The sequence below is a fragment of the Pempheris klunzingeri genome, chromosome 13 (genome assembly GCF_042242105.1).
Source record: "Pempheris klunzingeri isolate RE-2024b chromosome 13, fPemKlu1.hap1, whole genome shotgun sequence".
NCBI lineage: Eukaryota > Metazoa > Chordata > Actinopteri > Acropomatiformes > Pempheridae > Pempheris > Pempheris klunzingeri.
The window spans coordinates 17,012,069-17,035,319 of NC_092024.1; the positions used below are offsets into that span (position 1 = coordinate 17,012,069).

The window sequence follows — 23,251 nt, forward strand, 5'->3', positions numbered from 1 at the left end:
GAATGGACACCGATCTCAACCCCATCAATTGCCAAACACCAGTGTTGTACCTCACTGATGCTCGTGTCGCTGAATGTGAGCAAATCCCTGCAGCCAGGTATTCAAATCTTGTAGAAAGCCTGAAACCAGAAGAGTAGGTCATTATAGCAGAAGATAAATTCTCTAAGTTTCGGAATGAGATGTTTAACGAACACGTGCAGGTTTGCTGCCAATCGTACAAGTAGCAGATATCATTATACGTGAGGCTACGGGAGGTGAAGCCTTCGCTGCAGTACGAGGCTTCCCTGTGGGTATATTAGTCAGTTCTGTTAACACGCTCTGCTGTGCTGGGCTCCGGATTAGATTTTTAATTACATTCAACAGTATAAAGTGTCACCAGCCAGAAGCCGAACACAATATCACCTGCAACAACCTTTTCCTCAGGGAGAAGAAGGTACAGAGTCTGTGAGTAATGTACAATTTACGCAGAAATTAAACCCGTATAAGTTAAAGCGCTGATGGCATTCTGAGTCACCGGCATGTAAACCCTTCTGACCTTGCGGTTTGTCAGACAGTTTCCTCTAGCAGTACTCGGCTGTCTGTGGTGTTTGTGTCGTCTCAGGTGATATGCATTGTAAGACTGCAGGTTTGTCATTTGAGCATTTACAGAAAAGAAAAACGTACAAATTGTCAAAATAGTGTTTCAGCTTAAGTATGAGCTGGTTGATAAAATATGCCAAAAGAAATCTAAACAAACTGAATTTCAATCTTAACAATTCAATAGTTTTGAGGGTGCTTTAACCGTGAAGACGACTACAGATTCAAACCGGTTTTCTGTATTAAGTACATTGATTCATTCACTCGTCACTCATTGATTTATTTGTTTGCACAGTGTTGTACCATGGCATGCATGATGAGTAGTGCACAGCAGAGCTTGAAATCCAGCACACAATCACTCAACAAAGGGCTCAACAATTCTGCAGGTTTCACACTTGATTTGCTTTTTAAAATGGCATTAAACTCAATCTGGATTCCAATATAAACAGTGGAAAAGACAGGGATTCTGAGTTGTAACAGCAGCAGCGCTCAGAGTATCAAATAAATGAGAATTTGATTCAAAGATTTTCAGTCAGTGTTGGATGGAGAAATAGATAAACTGCTACCACACCCCCAGTGTCTGAGGATATAAAATAATTGAGTGTGAGAAAGTAGAATAGATTATTAGTTAGCTAAAAGGAAACTCTATCATCACGTCCAGGCTTTTTGCCTATGCACACAGTCTGGGTAAAATCTCTAGAGCTGGGCCCTGGAGACATGATCGAGGTCCAGAGAGGAGCCGAAGCCGTTTCAACCTTCCTTCTCCTCCACATATCAAGTGCCTGCATTTCTAATGAGGCCGAGTCCCTCAACGTGGCTCAGTCAGGCAAGGCACAACCAGCTGTCTGTCTCACAGTCTGCATGCGAGTTTATTCAAGTATCTTGTGGTAGGGGAAGAGCGGCAGGTCTTCAGTGAAAGCAGGAATGTCCATGATGGCAACGGCGCCTGCCATCTTGGCAGAGGCAGGAAGGAAGGTGAGCTTAGACACCTCGCCGTAGGTAGAGCCACTTAAATCCTCCGCTTTGCCCTCTCCCCCTTCTTGCTTTTTACCACCACCCTCCTCATCGTTCTCTTCTGCACCAAATCCCACCACCTTTGGGAGACAGGGATACATTTAGTGTGTTACCTGCACCAAAAAAAGTAACACACATACACACACATATATTGAAGCGATGCTTACATGCACGCTGAGTTTGCGGCTGTTCTGTCCTTGATGTTCTTTGAACCAGGACACCAGCTCAGTCCTGGTCATTTGCTTCAGAGCCTCGATCTAAACACACAGACAGGTGCTTCACTTTTATCTTATGGAGAAAGTCGAGCACCTAGCAGCTAAACATTATAGCTAAATATTTCCCTCAGAGGTTGGTGGAGATGACACCAAAGCTAAGAGGGGAGTAAATATTGAACTTGTAATCATAAGGTTGGATGGCAATGTTGCTTTGTGTCTGCTGTATGTGCATAAATTCACCGTTATTTGCTACCAAGTTGTCAGTACATGTTAAAAACACAATACGCCTATGTTGTGTATGTGAACATACTTAAAAAGCCTAAAAGTGTATGCATTCATTTTGTGTGTGTGTGTGCGTTTCCTCACCTCTCTGTTGAGTCTGTCAAACACATATTGCTGTGTAACCACCTCGGCCCAGTTCCTATCCACCTCCTCCCCGAGATGTGTGTCCTCACACTCCTTCAGTTTCACTAAAGCAGTCACCTGTACAAAACACACACGAGCAGCACACAGAGGTTTCTGCACACTGCTTTGACTTCTACGAGTGTTTGAAAAAGTGCAGCAGCGGGGTCTGACTGTGCAGCTGGGTCTTACATGGTTAGGCAATGAGTTATTAATCTATGAGAGTAACTTGAAGAGCAACTTTTGACTTTTCTAAAACTTTTTGGTTATGTACAATTTGCTGTAACTTTCCTTTTTTTCCCCCCATAAAAATGGGAAACTCACAAATACACAAAATAAGACACACACAGACACAGACCTGAGTATTAAAGGCTTCCTCAGTCAGCGAATTGAGCATCTCCCCAAATGAAGCCAAGAACTCTTCAATCTTTAACTCCACCAGCTCTGTGCTGAGAGAGAAAAGTTCATGAGAGGTAAGAGATATATTATAGGCTATAGGGTGTATTTGATTCCGTAGTCATTTATCAGCTCTTCTCGCTTCTCTTTCCAGGGCCAGATAGATAAATTGTAGCTTGGGCTTGCGTGAACAGTAAGATAAATTATACTTTGGTTTTGGGAAAACGTTAAAGATAAATCGTATCTTGCTTTTGGGCAAATGAAAGGTTACGATTGTGTTGCAGACTCACTTGAACTTCGTGGCCTGTGTTTCCACGGTGACAGAGAAACCCAGAACGCCTGAGGTGTTTCTGCAGGTGGGGTAGACATGATACCTGCAGAGGGGGACATGAAAAAAAGACAGCTAGAATGAGAGATGAAGAGAAGCAGATAAAACAGAGACGGATCAAAATAACTACAAAGTGCACTGAATTTGACTAAAGTCCCACCACTCCTGATTTTCTCTACTTTGTACTGTACAACAAAACCAGTTTGGAGAGCAGAGAATTTAAATTTTGATCACATAGTAGCTCACAGAGATGACAATTTGAACTGTGCATGTACATGAAAAGTACTGGAGCAGTACAGCATATGCTTGTTCTTCTGGAAAACATAATAAAAATACTAATACTACTAATAATAATATATATAATCTAATATAATGAATAACAATAATACACAATAATCACATACATTTCTTTTTAAAAAACAAAAGTGTTACTAAAACACATCCACACTCACCCCAGAGTCTCTTTGGTCCGGAGGAAGTCAAAGCAGGGTTCCTCCATGTGCATCTGAAAGACACCAACAATGCAGTCAAGCATGAAGGAATGACAGAATGATGGGAGAAAAGAAAAGCAAATGCAATTCTTCAGCACTGACCACCAACAGTTCCATCAGTGTGTGCTCCCTCAAGGCTTTGGGACCAGACTAGACAAAAGGAAAAGAGAAAGAAAGGAGTGAAATGATGCTATATAGGAACATATTTGAGTCAGAGATATGAAAGATCTGATGTACTGCGGATGTGGTCGTACCTGGTAGTAAACGGTGACCTCAGAGTTGGCGTCTCCCTTGCTGAGAGATTTGACCTTACAGATGTGGTGCTTCAGAGGAAGCTCCACCACTCTGAACATCACCGGCACCTCTGCTGGCAGCTTGGAGAACTGCAACTTGCTGCAGGAGGACAAAAAAAAAATAATAAAATTGAGGACAGAGCGGAGTGGATGACGGAAAGGTGAGAGTGCAGAAAATAGACAAGGAGGTGAAGAGGAGAGGAAGAAAGAAAGGAGGAAGAAAGGTTGAAATGAGGAAATATAAGGGGGTCAGGAGAGAGGAATCAGACTGAACAACTGACGCTAATGCAAATTACTGTGTATGGTGGCAAACAAATCCATTTGATTGCATAGTATTGGTGTTCTCATTAGGAGTGCATTCAGTGTGACTTACTCTGTGACATACTGCAGGAACTGCTTCGACTCCTGTGGAGAAAATACAATAAAAGGATAATGAACAGGTAGAGAGCAGACCAAATCAACAAAACATCAGAGCAATGTCAAGTAGACTAAGAATCAACTGATGAAGTGCTAACATGAACATTAACCGATTCATTAGCTAATCATCTATGTTTATTGTTCATCTGCTTGTCTGTGTATTTCCTGCCCTCCACTCACAGCGCTGCTGAAGTTGCCCTGCACCAGTCCCTCAGCGTACAGCTCAGCCCTGAGGTCTCTGCTGAACTCCATCAGCTCATCGCTGGTCAGGCTGGCCGTCAGAGCCTGATACTTCTCCACCATGGACCAGCGAGAGTGCTCCAGGATCAGCAAGCGCACGTCCCTGGTAAATGGGAGAGGAGTGAGATAGAGGGGGAAAAGAGAAGGTTTTTTTTTTTTCCCCCATCCAGGTCTGTCACGTATTTCACCACTAGAAGGCATCATAGACCTGGAGATGAGTCAGATGGTGAGATGGAAATGTCAGAGGAAAAAGACAGCAGGTAAACAACTCACTTGCCGAGTTTCTCAGGTTTAATGAGGATGTTGAAGTAGGTTTTCTTCAGCTGCTCTGCGAACATGCTGAAGACGTCAGGGCAGACAGAGAAATCAGCCAGGTGGTCAATGATCAGGTGGAACAGCAGCTAAAGACGGGTACGGAGAGGAAGACGGACAGAACAGGCATGACGAAGAACCACCATCATTATCGCAAATGAGAACAATGTAAACACATCTGGGTGTGTGCGTGTCTGGAATAAATATGAGACTGAGATACATGGCATTAAATCCTTCTAGCTGCGCAATTTTTACACTGATTGGAAGTAGCACGAGGAGCTGTATATGAATCTTTTCATGAAGGAATAGTTTGACATTTTGAGAACTATACTGGCTTTCCTGCCAGGACTTGAGACATGAGAATATTGATACTGTATTCATGATAAATACGAAGCTACAACCAGCAGCTGGTGGGCTTAGTTTACAGATTAAACAAACAAGATACATGTTCACGCATAATCAGTGGCCTTTAGAGGTGCTAGTGAGTAGTTTTTGTTTCCACTGGACAGAGCCACGCTAGCCGTGTCCCCTGTTTCCAGTCTTAATGCTAAGCTAAGCTAACTATCTGCGAGCTATAGCAACATACTTAACAGACAGACAGAGTGGTATAAATATTCTCATCCAACTAAGTGAATAAGCACATTTCCCAAAATGTCAAACCACAACTTTAATGTTTTATTGAGCACTGTAAAGACAATAATAAAACCATTTACTTGGTTGCCAGCTGTGACAAATACCAGATGGTATATGGTGTAATATCCCCTACCCAGAACGTACTGTCTGAATGTACTGAATGTACTGAATGTTCCTTATTAAGGGAAAATTATAATGGTTTCTGTCTATTATGATCTTTAAAAGCTTTAATTAATGATTTATCACCATTGATAGACATGTTACATACCACATGCTCTATTAGAAAATGGTTATTTTTAGCTATCTAGAGTAAGTTATGTAGTCTTGATGTAAGTAATAAAGGTCTATACTTTATGGGTTATGAGTAAGTGAAGTGAATTAATGTATTTATTGCATAATGCAACATATATTGCCAGACAGACTGTTTATTAATCAGTGTGTGGTTTTATGCATGTAATCGTATCTGCAGTATATCCGTTTGTGTGCCCAGTTTGTCCAGTTATACCCACTCACAGGCAGTTTGTGGTTAAATCCTTTAACCTTGATGACCAGGCCATGTTCACCGGCCACCAGCTTGTACTCCAGCTGGGCCACTTCAGCCTCATAGGCCGGCTCTGCAAGGTTGTGGCCTAGGATGTTGACCAGCAGGTCAAACAAGACCACACTGGAGGGGAGGGAAGAAAAGGAAAAGATGGGGAGAAAGTTGGAGAAGGAGGCGAGTAGAAAGGAGACAGAGACATGGAGATGGTAAAAAAAAAAGATAGAGATAGAGAAGGCAATAAATAAGAGCAAGAGTGAGGAGTAGGGATGCAGGGGGAGGATAAAAACAAGGTAAGAGAGGAAACGGAAGTAAGGAAGGACAGAAGGTAAGAAGGAAGTAAAAAGGAGGATTGAAGCAATAAAAAGGATGAGGGGATGGAATTGTACGAGAGGGGAGAGAGAGAACCAATAAAATGAGACGGAGGAAGAGCATATAAAGAAAGCGATATTAATAAGTGTTATGGCATAAAACAAACACTGTTTTCACAAGGTCATATTTGAGCCTGAACTCACTTCTTAGCAGACTGCTGGATTACAGGAGAGATTATGTGGAATCTGATGTAGGCTGCAGCAAGAAAAAGGACAAAGTGAGTGTCAACACCATCCTAATGATGTGTAAACTCTTTGTGGAACATCGTGCATGCTAAATGATGCACCAGGTACAGGCACACACACACACACACATTTCACCTTTAGGGATTTTGAATTTGTTGTCCTTCTTGTACCACAGGCAGCCCCTGTCGCTTTCGGCTATCCGGACAGGGAACTCAGTGTCTGGGCAGTCAGAGGGCTTCAGGGTGAAGTCAGTGGCTGAACAAATGCACATAAACAATAAAACATCATAATTCCACTCGGCACAACCTCATAAATTATGTGTGAGATTCAGAAATTCCAGTTTGGGATAAACACGCTGCTAGTTGTCAAAACTGTAAAAGATGCCGCCCTCCAATAAATGATTCAGTAACCCTTGGGCCAATAAGTGAAGATGCATCATCTCTACACGCTTTCTTCAGAATTGGCAAAGCGATGCTGTGGCCTTCCAAAATTAATAAACGGGGTACAATGCCAAAATGTAACAGCCTTTAAAGTTTGGTCAGAATTGGTCAAATTAGCCCAATCAATGCAAAGATAACTGGACTTTCATCCATCCATGGTCAATACAATACCGCTTATCCTTCAGGGTCGCGAAAGGTTCAAGGTTCACTGCACCACTGTGCTGCCCCACTTGTGTGACATGTTTTGTGTTATTCAGATAGATGGTGAAGGCTTTTGGAAATTAAAATCTTTTGGTATGGCAAATCAATCAGGTGAATAAGAGTGATACAAAAATATGCCCAAATCACAATTTGAATAAAATTGCATGAAGTGGTGTCAAAAGCCCCATTCAGACTGGATAAATATAATAATGAGTGCTGAATGCCACTCCTTATAGCCACTAGCACATTACAGGAGCTGGTTCTATGCTCTGAGAAAACTGTGCCATCTTCATCACCAGTGGGCGGACTATTATTTCTAAAGGGGGAGTGCACTGATTTACATATCAAAAGACTGTTTCAAGGTGTTGGGTAGTGCTAATATCTGTTATAATTGTTTCAAGTCATGTCACATGAGTCGGTGTCGGTTGGGGCTGAGGACTAAAAGTTTGAGAATGAAAATAATCTGGAGTTGTGCAGTCAAAAAGTGACTCTATAGCCCACCTCTTATCTCAGCTTGAAGCTAGCAGCCCGAGGCGACATTAATTTACTGGTATAAGGCACCAAAATGTCTGACGAAACTGTTGTTGGTCAAGTTGCATTGTGGGTGATGTAAATGCAGAGTCTTGGCAAGAAAGAAGAATGTGTGGATAGAAAAAGACAACGTCCCCTGCGCTGTTGCACTGATTTTTTTCCACCCCGAGTCAGACAGACAATTTTACTGTTATAGAAGTGCAGTGCTGAATGAGCGCAGTACTAATATTAGTATCATTTACCGGTTATCACGTAGCTGTAATTCAATTAGTATAAATGAATTAAGCACTAAATGTCTTTCTGAATGGTGGTTAGGCAGTGAAATCTACCTTAGTGTTAAATATTTATGTAATGTAGCTCACTACACATAGAATTAGTTCAGCATTGCACAAGTAGACCAGCATGTTAAGGAGTGATCTGGCAGGTTAGCAAAATCCTTGGTTATCAAACTATGCACTGAGCCAAAGGAACTCAGCAGGAGCAAAACTCCTAAAATGAAAAGTGTTTCTCTGGACTAAAGTTAAATCACAGAGGGACCATCGAGTTCACAGAACAGCAGTAGGTAATTGGGGCTGTAATTATTACTGGGGTGGGGGGTGAAGATAAATAACAGGTATATTCGTTCTCGACAGTATTAAAACCATGGACCAGCACATATAATATTGAAATCAGTCCTCCTCTATTAGAGAAATAAACCCCATCTGAATAAAAGGGATAGGGGGCCTTAACTATCGAGTTAATCAGACTGAGCTTGAGTTATAACACGTCTGTTAGACTGACTAACAAGGGAGTGTTATAGATGACTGAGTACATTGACCAAAATGCACTGCTCCTTCAAGGTTTGGTCAATATATCCGATTACTGTTTTTGCTGGACTGATTAATGGAGAGCAAAAGTACAAACTGCTGGACCAAATCTTGCTCACTGTCATCTAATTGGACACTTTTTAGATACTTGCAGCAGTTTTGGACTAAAACAACCCACTTTTTTTGCCCACGTTGCTCAGAGAAGTTCATTTACCCACCGATGAACTTGTTTTCAGCAGGAAGGTGGAGGTCACTGTTCAGCTCCAGATCTCCCGTCCACCGCTGCATCCACTCCTGCTGGATGTCTGTGTGAAGGTAAAATACGCATTAGCACGCAAGCAAGAAATATTTAAAGTCTCATGTTTTGAATTTAGAAACCTAAAGGCTTTATTCCAACAAAAACTGATTAGTTTAGAATTTATTAAATGCTGCTCCAATACTATTGTTCACCATCTAGAAAATTCTGCTATTTCTACTAGTGGCTGGCTGACTATCAACACACAGGGGGAAAAAGACAATGTATTCACCAAATGTCTACATTGCACATTGGAAGGAGCGGTTACACAGAGTACACAAATACACACACACACACAGAAACACACCCTCAACACTGTACTGTGTGCCAAACCACTTCTCCCTGAGGGGACACTGGCCCTCGTGTTCTGGTGACAACAGCATCAGGTTGGCTTTCTCAGGGGTGAGGAGGCACAAAGCTGCACTGATCACCTACACACACACACACACACACACACACACACACAAAAAATAAACTCAACTTCTCAGCAGGGAAAGGAGAGTTGTTTTTTTTCTTTGTTTCTAAATTACTTGTTTATGTGAGAACAATTTTAGCTGTCAATCACAATAAAAAGCAGCAAAACTAAAGAGAAGTTGCTGCCATCACAGGAAATATGCAAAACCACAATTAGACCGTAGCTTTTGATGCAAAATAATATCCACCAATCAAAGACAGCACCAACAACTCTCGCAAATATATTTCCCCACATACAAACAGTGTTATCATTCACATGAGACAGATACAATGTCTATATTTTCCCACTTTTGAGCGACCCGTTTCATTAACATCTTTATCTAAAAAAAGGAAATATAGGACTTTAGAATAAAAGCCTGACTTGGTTCACTCCCCGCACAACTGAACTACTTACTTCTGGGCTGAACTCAAACATCAGCTGATCTCCTGTCAAGAAGTCCTCTTTAGGGAACAGCTGCATGTTCTCACAAATGTCCTCGACGTACTCGATAGGGTCAATCTGACAAAGAAAAAATCATTCTCGGTTGTAAAAACGCAACACTGAATTGTTCTTGTCCAAAAAGTTCAAAAATACACCAGCACATGAATATTTGGGTGCTTACTTGCTCCTGATAGTGAAACTCGTTCGCTTCGATCTTCTGAATCTCTTCATATATTCTGAATGCAGAAACAAACAGACTGAAATATTACCTTTATTCATCGCAGGCAGATGCCAGAACATCAGCATGCCTTAAAGCAGATTAAGGACCATAACGGAAACAAAAATAATAAAGCTGTAAATGAATAAATGAACAAACAACCAAATACACCCAGAACATTAGTCATTATCCGGTATAATGTGGGATTAACTAGCGCCAACCCAACAATTGAGCAAAAAGCCAAACAGACAGAATATAGAGGTTCTGTTTGAGGCAGTTTTTGCACAAGTGCAGCTCTGTTGTGTTGTTTTGTGAGACTGTGTGAGGAAGTGACAGTGCCTTTGCTGTGGTCCCAGTGTCTGGAGCATCTTCAGGTACTGGAACACCAGGTGAGTCACCTGTGACAGACCACAGACACACAGAAAGCAGATGTTTTAATGAATCACTGATAAGTTTTTTGTTGGCAAAATGTCTCTAAAATTCCTCTTTCCTGGCATTAATGATGGAGGTTAAGTGAAATGTACTGTTAAATTGTATTGACCATAACAATTACACTGATCCAAGGCAGAGGCTGCCAATCTTGTTGGCTGTGGTTATTTGATTACAGTCATTACAAAAAGCTACGACAATCACTTGAAAAAGGTGCATTTATTGAAATATTAAACAGACAGTAATGCGTTTCTTTATTCGCCCTCCTCAAACACATAGATGACAATGTCACCTCCACCTTTGAGAATGAAGAGTAATAATTATTAACTGTGAGCAGCAGCAGGGTGTTCTGACCAGTCTGTTTGTCAGAGGAGAACATGAAAAGAAGTATGACAACTTAATTGCTATGGATGCAATGGGTACATGTCACAGAGTGGAGACATTGTTGTACAGACATGTACTAGTGAGTGGTATCACTCTTCGCATCTAACTCTTGGCAAGAAAGGGAATGAGCATTCAATTATTCCTTTAAAAAGGTTTACAACTCAACCGTCAAATAATCTATTAAAAACATATCAAGATATGCAAATTATTGCAAAGAAAACCATAGTTTTTAAACAATAAACAGAACTGCCGTCTTTAGCTAACCTTTTAGAATTATTATATTGTGTATTTTGTGCACTTTAATATCAAATATATGATGGATTTATTTGTATCATGTGTTACATGTTGTTTCTCACAATGTTAACCCAACTCATCAACAACAGCTTGTACAAATGCAGCACTGAAGTGGCGTTATAGCATTTTCCTGAGGAAAACGCACGTTTTCTTTCATTGCTTGCACCTGTTCCATATTTCGGAGACTTGCTATGTGTCAGGTGAAATAAGAGGCACAGTAAAAATCATGTCACCGATAATCTGCCGACACGCTGTAATTTTGATGTCGAGGCTGATGAGCGCTGACCCTCTACTCCAGTCAAGTGAAGTGAATTGATTTAAAGAGCCCATTCAAAAAGCTGCCACCTTGTTACCAAGTGAACCTCGCGTGTGCCGCACACCTCAAGCAAACAGAACATCAAAAGCACGGCAATAGTTTGGTAAACTGTGCGAGCTACACCCTACTGTGTTTTGCCCCTTTGCACTATAATTCAGAAAACTAGCACCCTGTGATCCAAACAACTCCAGGTTCAACCTCTTTGAGGAAAAGAGTGGGTGATGGAGTGCTCTTGATCACAGTAAACAACATCCTCAAGGCTCTCCGTGCATTTATACAGCAGCTATCAATGCAAGTCTGTTGACTGAAATTTTTTTTCCATTAAGTACTTCAGATTAGACAACAGTCCTCCTGTTCAATTATCGCAAACTGCCTCCCTGTTTAACACAAGCATTGTCATGGCAACTGATAATACTGATTGCTTCCTTTAAATTACCTGTTGTGTCGAGGGAAATGAGGCAAATAGGCCAGCTGGGTCCATACAGGGTGCATCTAACGTACACACTTTCATCACTGAACAGACTAGACTAGACTAGACATAGAAGAAAAACAGTAATTCTCTAAGATGTAATGACAAATGATGTGGATGATACGCTAAGAAGATTTCCCCAGATTTCCTCTGCTCAGGCCAGTGTTGCAGTGTTTCCATGCACCCAGCAGACAAAATAATGATGGAGAAGAAGAGTAAAAAGGGGAAGACTTTGCTCACCTCATAGAAGTTTTGGAAACCTTCATCGGTGAGGGTGATGGAGATGGAGAAGATAGAGTAGGTGGTGTTTTGGTCAAAGCCAGTTTCACTGTTTCCTCCAAACAAAGCCAGGGCCCAGCACCTACAGACATACACACACAGACATGAACACACACACACACACACGCACACATCAGTTAATTAACACTGACTTTTTAAAACGCTGCTAAAGATTTACTCCCTACCATAAACTGGAAAGAGAATGCACATTAAGTGTTGAAATATGTGCAGGGCAATAAGTAGAAAATATGTCACTTTGTGCTTCTTGATTGCAGACATCACTTTTGTGGTCCCTTTGAGGCAGACAGCACAGCTTTAAAAATTCCAAAATGAAGAAATAACACGCATCAGTCTGTTGCGCGTTTGTCCTTGCTTGCGGCCAGCTTTTTCATTCATTTAAAAATGAAAAACAACTTGAAGAGATTTGAAACTTTCTTGAGCTGAGCAATCTGTCACATTGAACATCGTGCCTGCTTTTATCTGCATGGGGCTCTGGCGGTACGATGATGCACTTTGAGTCGAAGTTGGCTTGGAAAGTCTGCGCTGCGATACCAAACAAGTAAAAATGATGTTGACTGTGATGGATCACACCGAATGAGCTTTAAATCTCTGGGAGTTTTCACACTGCGCTGAATTTAACCGAAGCCAGTGGTGGGCAAAAATACATGATTAAAAGTACGGTGTACTTTTTAAACATGGCGTGCACTGATGTAGAGTACACATCTTCACCAAGCTGTATAGTGAATGCGCTAAAACCTACAGACATGCTGATATGGTCCTTTAAACTTCTGAACAGTGTGTGTGACGGGCATTCAGATGTGCCGGCCATTCCCCAGTTTTACTGAGGAGGACAGCAATGGCCCAATTTAATACCAGCCCCTTGCCGTTGTGATTGACTGAACTCAATAAAAACAACCACTCTACTGCCTCAGTTTGTTTCAACTGGGAATCGAGAATGAGTACACTCAAATTTCACTGTTGCCATTTATCAACAATTGAAAACAGCACACACAGTAAATACGAATATTATATCAAATGCTCCAAGAGGTGCTGATGGTAAAGGGACTATTGGATGAGCTCTTGCTACTGTGGGACTACAGAGGGTTTGGCGAATCACTTTGCCACTTAGCAACAAGAGGCTGAAATGCTCTTGTACAACCACATCCAGGGATGAGAATGTATGAATCACATCATCAAGTAGGCTGACAAAGTGTGAGGTTCTAAGATTGGGCTCCAGCACTCAGGGCTGGCTCTGAGCTCGGAAAAGCTCATGTATACCAAGCAAATTGAAGACCTTTTAATTGGGTTTTGGAGTGCCCTCAAATCAGAAAAACAAACAGACAGAGGCAATAACACTCACTTCTTCCTGAGCACTGAGAGGATGCTTCCTGTGCCTTCATGGCCAATCAGCCAAGAGATGTAGTGAAGAGGCTTCACTCTGAAAAGAGGAGGGAAGAACATGAAAAGGAGAAACAAAAAACATTGATGCAATCCCTCTACAATCAGCGCAAAGCATGGTATCTTTTGGCTGGTCTAATTCTATGTTTACATGAAGAGGCACCACTGGAAAAAGGAGACAGGGACATGAAAAAAAAAAAGAAAAGAGAGAAACAAACAAATTTGATGCAATTTTTTGGGGAAAGCACAGTCTGTTATAGGTCGTCTGATTCACCATTTATGTGCCCATGTAGCATATCTACTGTATATAGCTCACCTGTAGTGCATCTCCTGAGGGGGGAGGGCCCAGGTGATATTCAAAGCATGAACTTTCCTAACTGGGACGACTGCAAACACATAGACACACCATGATAAAAAGACAACTCAACTTCTTTTCATCTTGTATTTCTTCCACCTCACCTCATTAGTACGTATGTTCACACAAAAAATATGTTTTCCCTCTTAGATTGCTCTATTTGACACTTTTTAGAGGCTTGAAGAACATCAGAAAAAAACAAAGATTGGAAGAAAGTCAGAGAAAAATAAAGCTAACTTTGCATTGCAGAGATATTTTTTCTGTTTCACTATCCTTTAAACCATCTCCTGATCGCTCAGATTTATTTAGAGGTTGGGAGCCAACCAACAGCAGATGTGTTCGGCATTCAGAGATGTGCAGTAAGATTGATCAGTACCTCTGTAGAGCTTGTTAAAGGCTGATGTCTCAAAGGGATCCAGCATATCAGAGAATTCGGGCTTGGGCAGATCACTGTAGAAATAGACACAGAATTATGGGAGGCAAGAGTGCGCTGCTATATATATATATATACACAATTAAAGACTCCCAATATGTCACCTAACATGTCTTAGTGACATTTTTTTTTTTAAGAAAAGAGAGAAAACATTTGTTCGAGTGTAACTGCACTGAATATTTCTGACAAGAGATAATTGAGATGACTGTCTCTCCAATTATTGTTTATATTTCACAAAAATAGCACCATGTTTCTGCCACATGTAACGCCAAAATGTTAACTTTTCACATGCTTGATCAAAACTTATTTTGTTCATCTAAAGAATCTAAGAGAATATTTTATGTGCTCACGGATGAAAGAAATTCCATCAACACGTACAGGAGCATGTAATCGTTTAATTGATATGAAAGCATTAAAAACTGGAGGTTGTGTGCTTTTTACACCTCAGTGATATGCATGTTGAGTCTCTAAAAAAAAAAAAAAAGTGCCGCAGTGACTCATAAAGCAGACCGAAGTGGAGCTCTGTAAGAAAATACTAATTTAGCTCGACCAGGGTGAAATTATCCCTTTCAGGTGTATGATGTTGAAAAAAAAAAAACGTCTGAGATGAAGAGAGGTAAAAAGAGCGGAGAGAGATGGAGGGGAAGGCTTGACATTTACATTTGAGCTAAGTCTCAAAGGATATTTGCACTCAATCTATATCACACCAGCACCTCATCGCTGTGACTGAGAGACTCTTCTCCAATACTCACTTGTTAGGCACCTTGCTGAAGATCTCTCTCACCCACTCCTCCAGAGTGTCCAGCCTCTCTAAAGGACAGGCCGAGTGAAGGAGGATAAATTAGACTTTGAGTGTGTCTCAATATTTCTGGCTGAAAACTCATAATACTGGGTTTGGGGGAGTGGGGGAGTATTCAGCGCAATGCAGAACATTCAGGTCAGAGCAACTGTAATAGTGATTACAACTGAAGCGGATTCATTTCTTATTTTATGATGGATTACAATTATATTCACATGTATAATGAAGGTTAACATATAGATAACAAGCCAGCACTTGTTTCAAACCAAATTATACTTGATAATATACATATTTTACTGTTGTTTTCACACGACTGAAGACAAACGTAGTAGCATATTAAAAAAACAAAAAAAAACCAAGTGTGATTTGGTGGTTGTAAAGCGTGGAGTGCATAACAGCACTGGGTCAACACTTTTGTGAACTATTTTTTGTCGACATTTTTTCAGCAATAACCTTCCTATGTATTACATAACAGTCCGTAACGATGCTTTTCAATGGGGCTGTTGATCATTTTATCTAATTGATAAAAGCCTCCTTGTATTCTCAGCACTCCACTACAGCAGGGGGTATCTACAGTATTAATAGCATCAATATGAAGTTAGACTCCATCTCATGTAAGATGATGTTTTTGACACTGCGCACAGCATGAGATCAGATCAGATGGAAGGCGGCCATTTATATTGACTTTATTTTTTCATAAAACAATGTGACACAATTAATCTTTTCAGCTCAGTTACTTTGGCTGTGTGCTGAAAATGGCCACAGAAGTTACTCTGATTCAGCATTTCTGACATATGAGCTGCAAAGGCGAATTTTTCTGCCTGCAGAAATCGATGCTCGTGTCATTTGGATGGACCTCTTGGACGTGTTATTGAACCGCACTCACACTCACTACTCCCAACCACGGATGTCACAAAATCAACCAGGATGGAAATCTTAAAAGTAACAACTTATAGCTGAGATAAACACTAATTCTACACCAGCGGGAGTGGATCAAATGACTACTGTGTGTGTGTAACGTGAAAGTTATCTCATATAGTGGCAAATCCCCAGAGAATTATGCTCCAACTCTTCAGTCCAGTCAGAGTATTTTAGCATCTTTCACCTCATTATTTTGGTTTTCTCTCTCTTTACTTTTTTAGTTCACTCTAGCTGCTCTCATCACTTTTGTATGTAGATGCAGCTGTTAGCTATCTCAGTAAAAAAAGCTCCCATAAAGCCACTGTGCGCTATCTAACCAGCACCAAGCAGCAGACAAACAAAGTCAGCAACTAGCAGATGAACGCAGTATTTTGCCTCAGGAGTTGGTGGAGACCAAAATAGAGTTAGAAATGGAGTGAACATTGCTTAACTTACATTCATTAGAAGAAAGGTGGCTGAGCTTAGGGTCAAATTTCAACTTTATCAGGCTACATATTTCCTTAGTATTTAAATGCTGTATCATTTTCCAAGTGAAATGCTGGTTAATATATACCCACATAGTCTTTTCATTGACACTTTTGCAGCGCTTTACACTTTTAAGGTGAAGACAGTTTTTAAAATAGTACCGGATGTTTGAACAGGAAGAAGAAAAAACAGAAGGCGAATAATTCAGCTGTTGGTTTATAATGCTATTTTTCTCAGCATAAATGTCAACACTAGTTATCATTCTTCTTGTGCGCAGTGGTTCATTAGCTGTGTGATATTTTCTGTGAAACCCTGAAAAAAAAAATGTGTTGGATATTGTCTGACTTTGCTTTGAGAAACACTGTAATTTGAGTTGATGCGGGACTGATTAACCACAGTTGGCTGAAGTAAATCCTTATTAGAGCTGCGACTAATGATTGTTTAAATTGTCCATTATTCTAGAGATTGCTTTTTTAATTAATCAGTTCAACTGTTGTATGGACTTATTGAAATCAATTACATTTCTGCCAATCTATAAATAGACTAGTTGTTGATGTATTAGAAATGGAATAGATCTTCCTGACCTTTTGACTGCACAGCCAGAGTCATGTAGTGGGCAGAGTAGTGTTTCTTCCAAAAGGCACGCAGTCGCTTATAGACATTGATCTTCTTCTTCTTTGGCTCCTGCTTCAGTGTCTGGGCATTCCCTGGTGTTGTCACAAGTGAGCAATCAATTCAGCCGAACTATTAAACATTGTAGAAAATGGTTTACGAATGCAGGGATATCAGCAAGACAGGAGACTTGTCATCCGTCTCAGCGCTTCTGTTTGTTATTGTTGAACATACCCCAAGGAGGCCCTGCGTGTATTATGTGTCCCAGTGGTTGTGTTTACCAACTCACCCCAGCAGAACTTGCCCATAGGGTGTCCAGCTTTGGCCAAACTGCCAAACAGCATCTCCTTCCTGTGGGAGTCTGATGGCTTTGCCAGCTGGTACTCTGAGAGACCGACAGAAGAATTCAAGATGACAATGAAAGACAGTGATCAGTCGTGTGCAAAAGAGCTGCATGAGGTGAACTCATGAAAAAGCAATGTTGCTGATGAAACATTTCACCACCAGTGCAAGAGCTGAAATTTAAGTACTCAGCTTGGAGGATTTGAGGCGCAGAGGCACAGAGACTCACCACTGTCAACGGCCTCCACCTCCCTATCGATGGCGTCTCGGATCATCAGGGGGCAGATGAAGAACTGAGCCCACCTAAGATGGGGACAGCACAGACGGGCTTTAATCAGGGGCCACACACCAGCCAGAAACAAAGGACGCAGGTCAGACGGAGACAATCAGATGTAGACTGATACGCCACAGACGACAGCAGAATGGCGGGCGGCTGATTGAGCCTGTAATGTTTGTCTGGGTCTGTTAGTACACATCAGGAATCTGTGTTACAACACAGGCTGCGACCCCTCAGATTCTGGGGGGGGGATACTAGCGTCTTTACTAACCAAGACATTTTTAGTTTAATAGTACATTATTTATCATTAGTGTGAAACTAGCAAGTGGTTACCAAGAACTAAGGAAGGATTTTACACACAGCTTAGTGATGGTTTTATGAAAAGTAAAGGTGTGGACGGTGTGTTTTCTCTGTATGTACAACAACACCAGGATGAGAGATGAGCAATCATCTGCTTGTTGGTACGTAATAACTGTTTCCACATGTCTTAAGTGTTTCTTTGGTGTTTTTTTCTCTCTTATTCCTGTGTTTTGTGTTTATCAGAAAATCATCTGGTGGTCAATCATTCTCAAGAAATCCACTTCTGAAGGGCGACTGCTCCGAAAACATAAAAACCTCTGATCCTTCCTCACCTGTCAAGAGCCTCTTTGAAGCTTTTCCTCTGGACGTCAAACTGGAAGATGGTCCTCTCGCAGTCTGTGGAGGCGTTGTCGCTCCCACCGTGCTTCTTGAGGAAAGCATCAAAGCCATTTTCTGAGGGGTACTTCTCACTGCCCATGAAAACCACTGAGACACAATGGAAAAAAAGTAGGGAGTAAAGAGAAGAGAAGAAAAATCCACCACAGTCACTTGGTGACGTGCCTTGCATTTGTGGTTTTCTTATCAATGTGGATAGCTGACCAAACACAGGCAGCGTGCCATTATATTTCCCTGTGAGCCACAGGAGAATTTGATTTATTTTTTCCAGATATAGCTTTAGAGATATCTCTAAATATTGCTGTTAACATACGGTGACAGTTTTGATGACAGTCTGTAAGAATGAGCAAGGCTTTCTTCTCAAACGGACCATTAAGGAACAATGGAGACAGATATAACAATTTCTCCACTGACAGCGGCATCAGTAGACCGGAATGCAATTCAGAAGATATGTTGCATTTCAAGAAAAGATAGCAACTCTTGGGGTTTTTTTGGGAGCAGAAAAAAAACCCTAAACGCAACAAGTTCCTGACCATGTTCTATTGTTTAGTGGAGGGTATTTTGGGAAATGTCAGAAATTATTAAGTGAAGTAGAAGTAGGCAAAACAGGTTAAGGAAAAGAGGGTACATTAAATAATTCAACCCAACTCATTCCCACTTCTGGAACCCATTAAATACAGTTTTTCCTTTTCCAAATCCAACAAGTACAAACTCCGAGGCAAATATTTGAACTGTGATTTTGGGCTCTTTAATTAAAATTGACATGACTTGACTTGATAGGTGGTGGAGAAGGATCAAGTAAGAGTATCTCAGGGAGAATTAATCCTTGGCTAAGCAAAGATGAGAATTTCCTTTTTCAGAGATATGACCCGAACCTCTGTGGTTGATTACTCACTGTGTTCCAGAAAGTGAGCAAGGCCGGGGAGGTCGCCGGGGTCGCTGAAGCTACCCACTCCAACACACAGCGCTGCTGCTGACTGACACACACACACACACACACACACAGGATATCAAGTCATCTCTGAGCCTGGCAATGGGCTTTAAAGGATAAATCTGGTGATATTCTCTACTTTTCTTATTGTCAAGAAATCCAATTTAAAGACCAAAACCCACAATGAACTGATCCTACTAACAAGTACTGCCAGTCAAGCTAAAGCCTGGTGGCATGTTGCTTGTTTACAACAAACAGGAGCGTTTTAGTTTATTCTGAGTCATTCCCAACTGAATTACAGTGCCCAGCCTTTTTATAGAATTATTTACCTTGTTTAAAAATGAAACGACTGCATATATTCATGACTGTTTTTTTTTGTTTTTTTAATTTACATCTCCTGTAGGAACAACTGGGAACAGAGCTGAGGGTTGCAGAAAGGGCAGGTAAGTCAGTATTGAGACATGGACTAATGGATTCATTGTTTTGTTCTTTTCAAGAAGCCTTGTATGCATGGATGCTTCAGGTACAGACGTAGTTAAAAGGTGTATTTAAGAGTACTATGAATAGTCTCCAGTTTGTGCTGACAAGCCTTTTGCATAAATAATATCTGCATGTCTGATTTCCAGTTTATCTCCAGTTTATCTCTTCCGGTGCATTTAACATGTCTAATCTGCTGATAAATGAATGGAGCTCTGCATTAAAACTTCCCATTTGTACCTGTTTCTCTGCGTTTCCTTTCTTCTTTTTCCCCTCCATGTCATCATCTTCATCATCGTCTTCCTCAGACTCCTCCTCCGTTTCATCTCCAGATTCATCTTCGTCCTCTTCCTCCTCGCCTTCATCTTCTCCGTCCGAGTCCGAGTCTGAGTCTTCGGCCGCTGCTGGGCCACTGTAGTCTGAGATGAGCAGAGCTCGCAGCCCGTTGTCCAGCACGATGTACCTGAAGGTGAAACAGCAAAGACAGTGGGTTTCCAGTTTTACAGCTTTCATTGTTTTGATTCTTATTCTGAACAGGCTGTTAAATCAAATGTCTCTTTACAGACTGCATCTCATACCCTTTGAGAGTTTCTTGTTCGGTGCTTTTTCACAGCAAATTTCTCTGTGCGTGCCCCACAGAGCCCTGAGGCACTGGTGTGTGCTTATAGCATGAAATCGTCCCATCAAACTACAATAATACTGTACTGATCCAGCTGGAAGAGAGGCTTGATATCATTTTTGGATCTGGGTTAGTGGATCTGGGTCATTCTCTCTTTCACGCTCATGAATATGTGAAAATAGTATCCTCACATGTATTAAGTGCACGTAAAATCATAATAAAAAACAATGACTGGGGACAAAGTATAAAATAGGGGAGATAAATCATGCAACATGGCTATGGTGCAATGCATAATTCAAACAGTCAGGAGAGAGAAAAGCTTGAATGTGGATCTAACTTGTGCAGTTGAGGTGTATTTTACCTGTACTGCTTGGGGTCACTGGGGGACTTGGTTATCTCGCTGTCTCCAACATTGTCCTCCTCTCCTCCTTCTCCTCCTCCTCGTCCTGTTTCCCCCGCAGCCCGGCACTCCTTCCGGGACACAGGGTCTGCATCCTCCGCTGCGGCTCCTCCTTGGACCGAGCCTGAGGAGTCAGACGCTGCTGGGGCGTTTCTGATTTTGTTTGTCTGCGGCATCCTCGGCAGAGGTGATGAGGCTTTGGCACTGCGGGCTGACAGCGAGGCGCGACCATGAACAAGAGGACAGCTCGCTGTCAGCGGTAATTTACTCCTCAGCACGGCAACACACCGTGTCAGCCTGAACACAGCTATGATGAAGACCCTCACTGACAGACGAGTACGGCAAAAATGAAAGTTCAGACACCGATGGGACCAAAAACAGCACAGATTAACCGATCTGTCACAGTGGAAGAGGCCTGTAGGTTTGAACCTGAGCTGCCACACACACACAAACACATACACTCACACAAACACACACACACACACCAGCCAGCGCCCACAATACAGCTATTCACACAGGCTGTCTGGTGGCTTCGCCCCATTCAGCTACATGTCAGCTAAAACACGACCCGGCCAAACCACCCCGACAAAAAGCTGGACCTCTCATCTGCACAGCAAGACTCCAACACAGCAACACACACGCACACAAGAAGCACAATTAAAGCAGATTGCAGTATCCCTGATTTACTGGATAAACATAAATGTGTGCTACAGGCTACGACGAGAGGAATTTCACATCAAAATAATACACATGTTCTTTAAAATGAGCTTAAGCGGGTTCAGTTAGTGGTTTCACGGCAAAGCAAAACTTTAACAAGTAGTTCAAGAGGCCGGCAACAAGAGTGTATCCATACCTTCCTCCCTGCTGTCAGCACAAGGGCCTCCGCGTATGTGAATGTGAGCGTCATCCGCAACAAGGAGTGCTCTGATTCGCTGAGGAGATTCGGCGTCCCATTATTCCCCCCTCTGATTGGCTGTAGAGTTAAAGAGGGCGTGGCCAACGCGCTAACACGTGTGCGCCGTGCAGTCAGAAGCGGTTTCATCGTGATGTCTGCTGGGACGGGACAGCGGCAGCGACAAGTAGCCACCTGGATGCACCCAGCAGCTGCTAGACATCTGTTTCTGATTATGGCTGCTAGATTGAGGATGTTCAACCGACCACTTGTCAGAGCCGGTAAATGTCATAATTGGCCATTTTGTTTTTTGTTTTTTTTCCCAGTCTCCTCAACCAGTTGGCTATAACTGAACTGGATGTGAATTGTCTTGTCAGCTATCCACATGAAAGCCACAGTGCTTTATGGAACTGTACCCCCCACACGTATCTTAATGCACCTGTACAAGGCTCCAGACAGGGATGATTGGTTTGGTTTAGGGGCCGCTAGGTGGCAGGCATAGGCCACTAGGGATGTTGGGCAAATTTAACGCCTGATTTTGTTGGATGGTTTGAGATTTAGATGCTTCCCAGGCTCATACTCAAGGGCCACCAATCTGTTTTTCTCATAGAATTTCAATGGATTTCAAAAATGTGTGAATTTGTTAATGCTCTTTGCATATTTAGAAGTGCTCCACTGAGACATCCATGGAAAATTAAGACAAAATTGTGTAAACGCAGAACAAAAAGGGAATAAACCTCAGGTGAGTTAATAAAAGAGAGATATTTGAAGTAAGGCATTGGTAAAATACACTAAAGGCAGTAGTACCTCAAACTTCAAATCTCAGTCAAGTGGTTAAAACAAAATCTTATCATGAATAAGCCACATTGACATTTGTCCAATGCCCTTCCTCAGCCTCCCCTCTGCAGCGTGTTGGCATTTCACCCCTCCGCTGTGCCAATATGTCCTCCCCCTCACTTACCATCTCCCTCTCTCTGTCTCTCTGTCTGAAGCCAATCTGATTTGCCCCTGGGCTTCTGTCGGCAGAAAGAGGTGATAAACACCGCAACCATGACAACCGGCGAGCCAGACACACGCCTGAGTTCCTGTATCCTAATGGCTTTACTTGGCATCCTCTCCTGCTTTAATTCATCAAGTCCAGCGTTCACCTGAGCTGATATTTAGACACTGGGGACGGAAGGAGGCGGCGTGGTTCCACTACAGTTTGAGCCGTCTGATCCACTTCTTTTAAGATAAACCGGTGGTAGGTCTCTCAAGCATGTGAGACGAAACAGTGTAAACACCAAAACCTCCACATTTCTTAAAATAGAGCTATTAGTCACTGAATAAATATTTCCTCAGTCTGATTCAAATTAGTAGAAATGTTAGCATATTGATTCCTCTGACTTTCTCTGAAGCAGTCAGACAGAAAGTGAAAGTACTTAGCGCCATTCCCACAAACATAATCTATTGATCACTAATGAAGCCCTTGTGAAAACACTATGAATGGTGTTTTCAGGGAAAAGTTCATGCACCAGGCTCACTGTAGTAGAGCTATTGCTCCGCTGAAACTGCCAGGCTGTGGTAATGGTGTGGATAAGCAGCCTATTAGGATTGTGTGAAAGCGCCTTTACATGCCCCCGCCACATGAAAACTTTCAGGGCAAAATGGCAGGCCTGTGTTAGAG

General features: G+C 41.9%; 1 protein-coding gene across 2 annotated transcripts; it reads right to left on the reverse strand.

The window, feature by feature from the left end:
- Window positions 1-839: 839 nt before the first annotated feature.
- Window positions 840-21,568, reverse strand: LOC139211778 (nardilysin-like). Of its 2 annotated transcripts, XM_070842151.1 has the most exons (32): window positions 21,547-21,568; window positions 20,655-20,904; window positions 19,915-20,137; window positions 19,162-19,243; window positions 18,203-18,356; window positions 17,523-17,596; window positions 17,241-17,336; window positions 16,924-17,046; window positions 14,907-14,964; window positions 14,098-14,171; window positions 13,683-13,752; window positions 13,329-13,406; window positions 11,930-12,050; window positions 10,137-10,195; window positions 9,762-9,816; window positions 9,554-9,658; window positions 8,993-9,116; window positions 8,609-8,695; window positions 6,548-6,667; window positions 6,371-6,422; window positions 5,831-5,981; window positions 4,646-4,773; window positions 4,313-4,475; window positions 4,089-4,120; window positions 3,677-3,815; window positions 3,525-3,572; window positions 3,384-3,436; window positions 2,894-2,977; window positions 2,566-2,656; window positions 2,172-2,288; window positions 1,758-1,847; window positions 840-1,670 (listed from the first exon to the last, which is right to left on the reverse strand). In XM_070842151.1, the coding sequence occupies exons 2-32, from the start codon at window positions 20,867-20,869 to the stop codon at window positions 1,446-1,448; spliced, it is 3,291 nt and encodes a 1,096-aa protein (XP_070698252.1). In that variant the 5' UTR covers window positions 20,870-20,904; window positions 21,547-21,568; the 3' UTR covers window positions 840-1,445. The 2 variants fall into 2 exon arrangements, 1 of the variants encoding a protein (XP_070698252.1); XR_011585289.1 differs by lacking the exons at window positions 840-1,670; window positions 1,758-1,847; window positions 21,547-21,568 and having other exon boundaries at window positions 2,566-2,651; window positions 20,655-21,302.
- Between the last annotated feature and the right edge of the window lie 1,683 nt (window positions 21,569-23,251).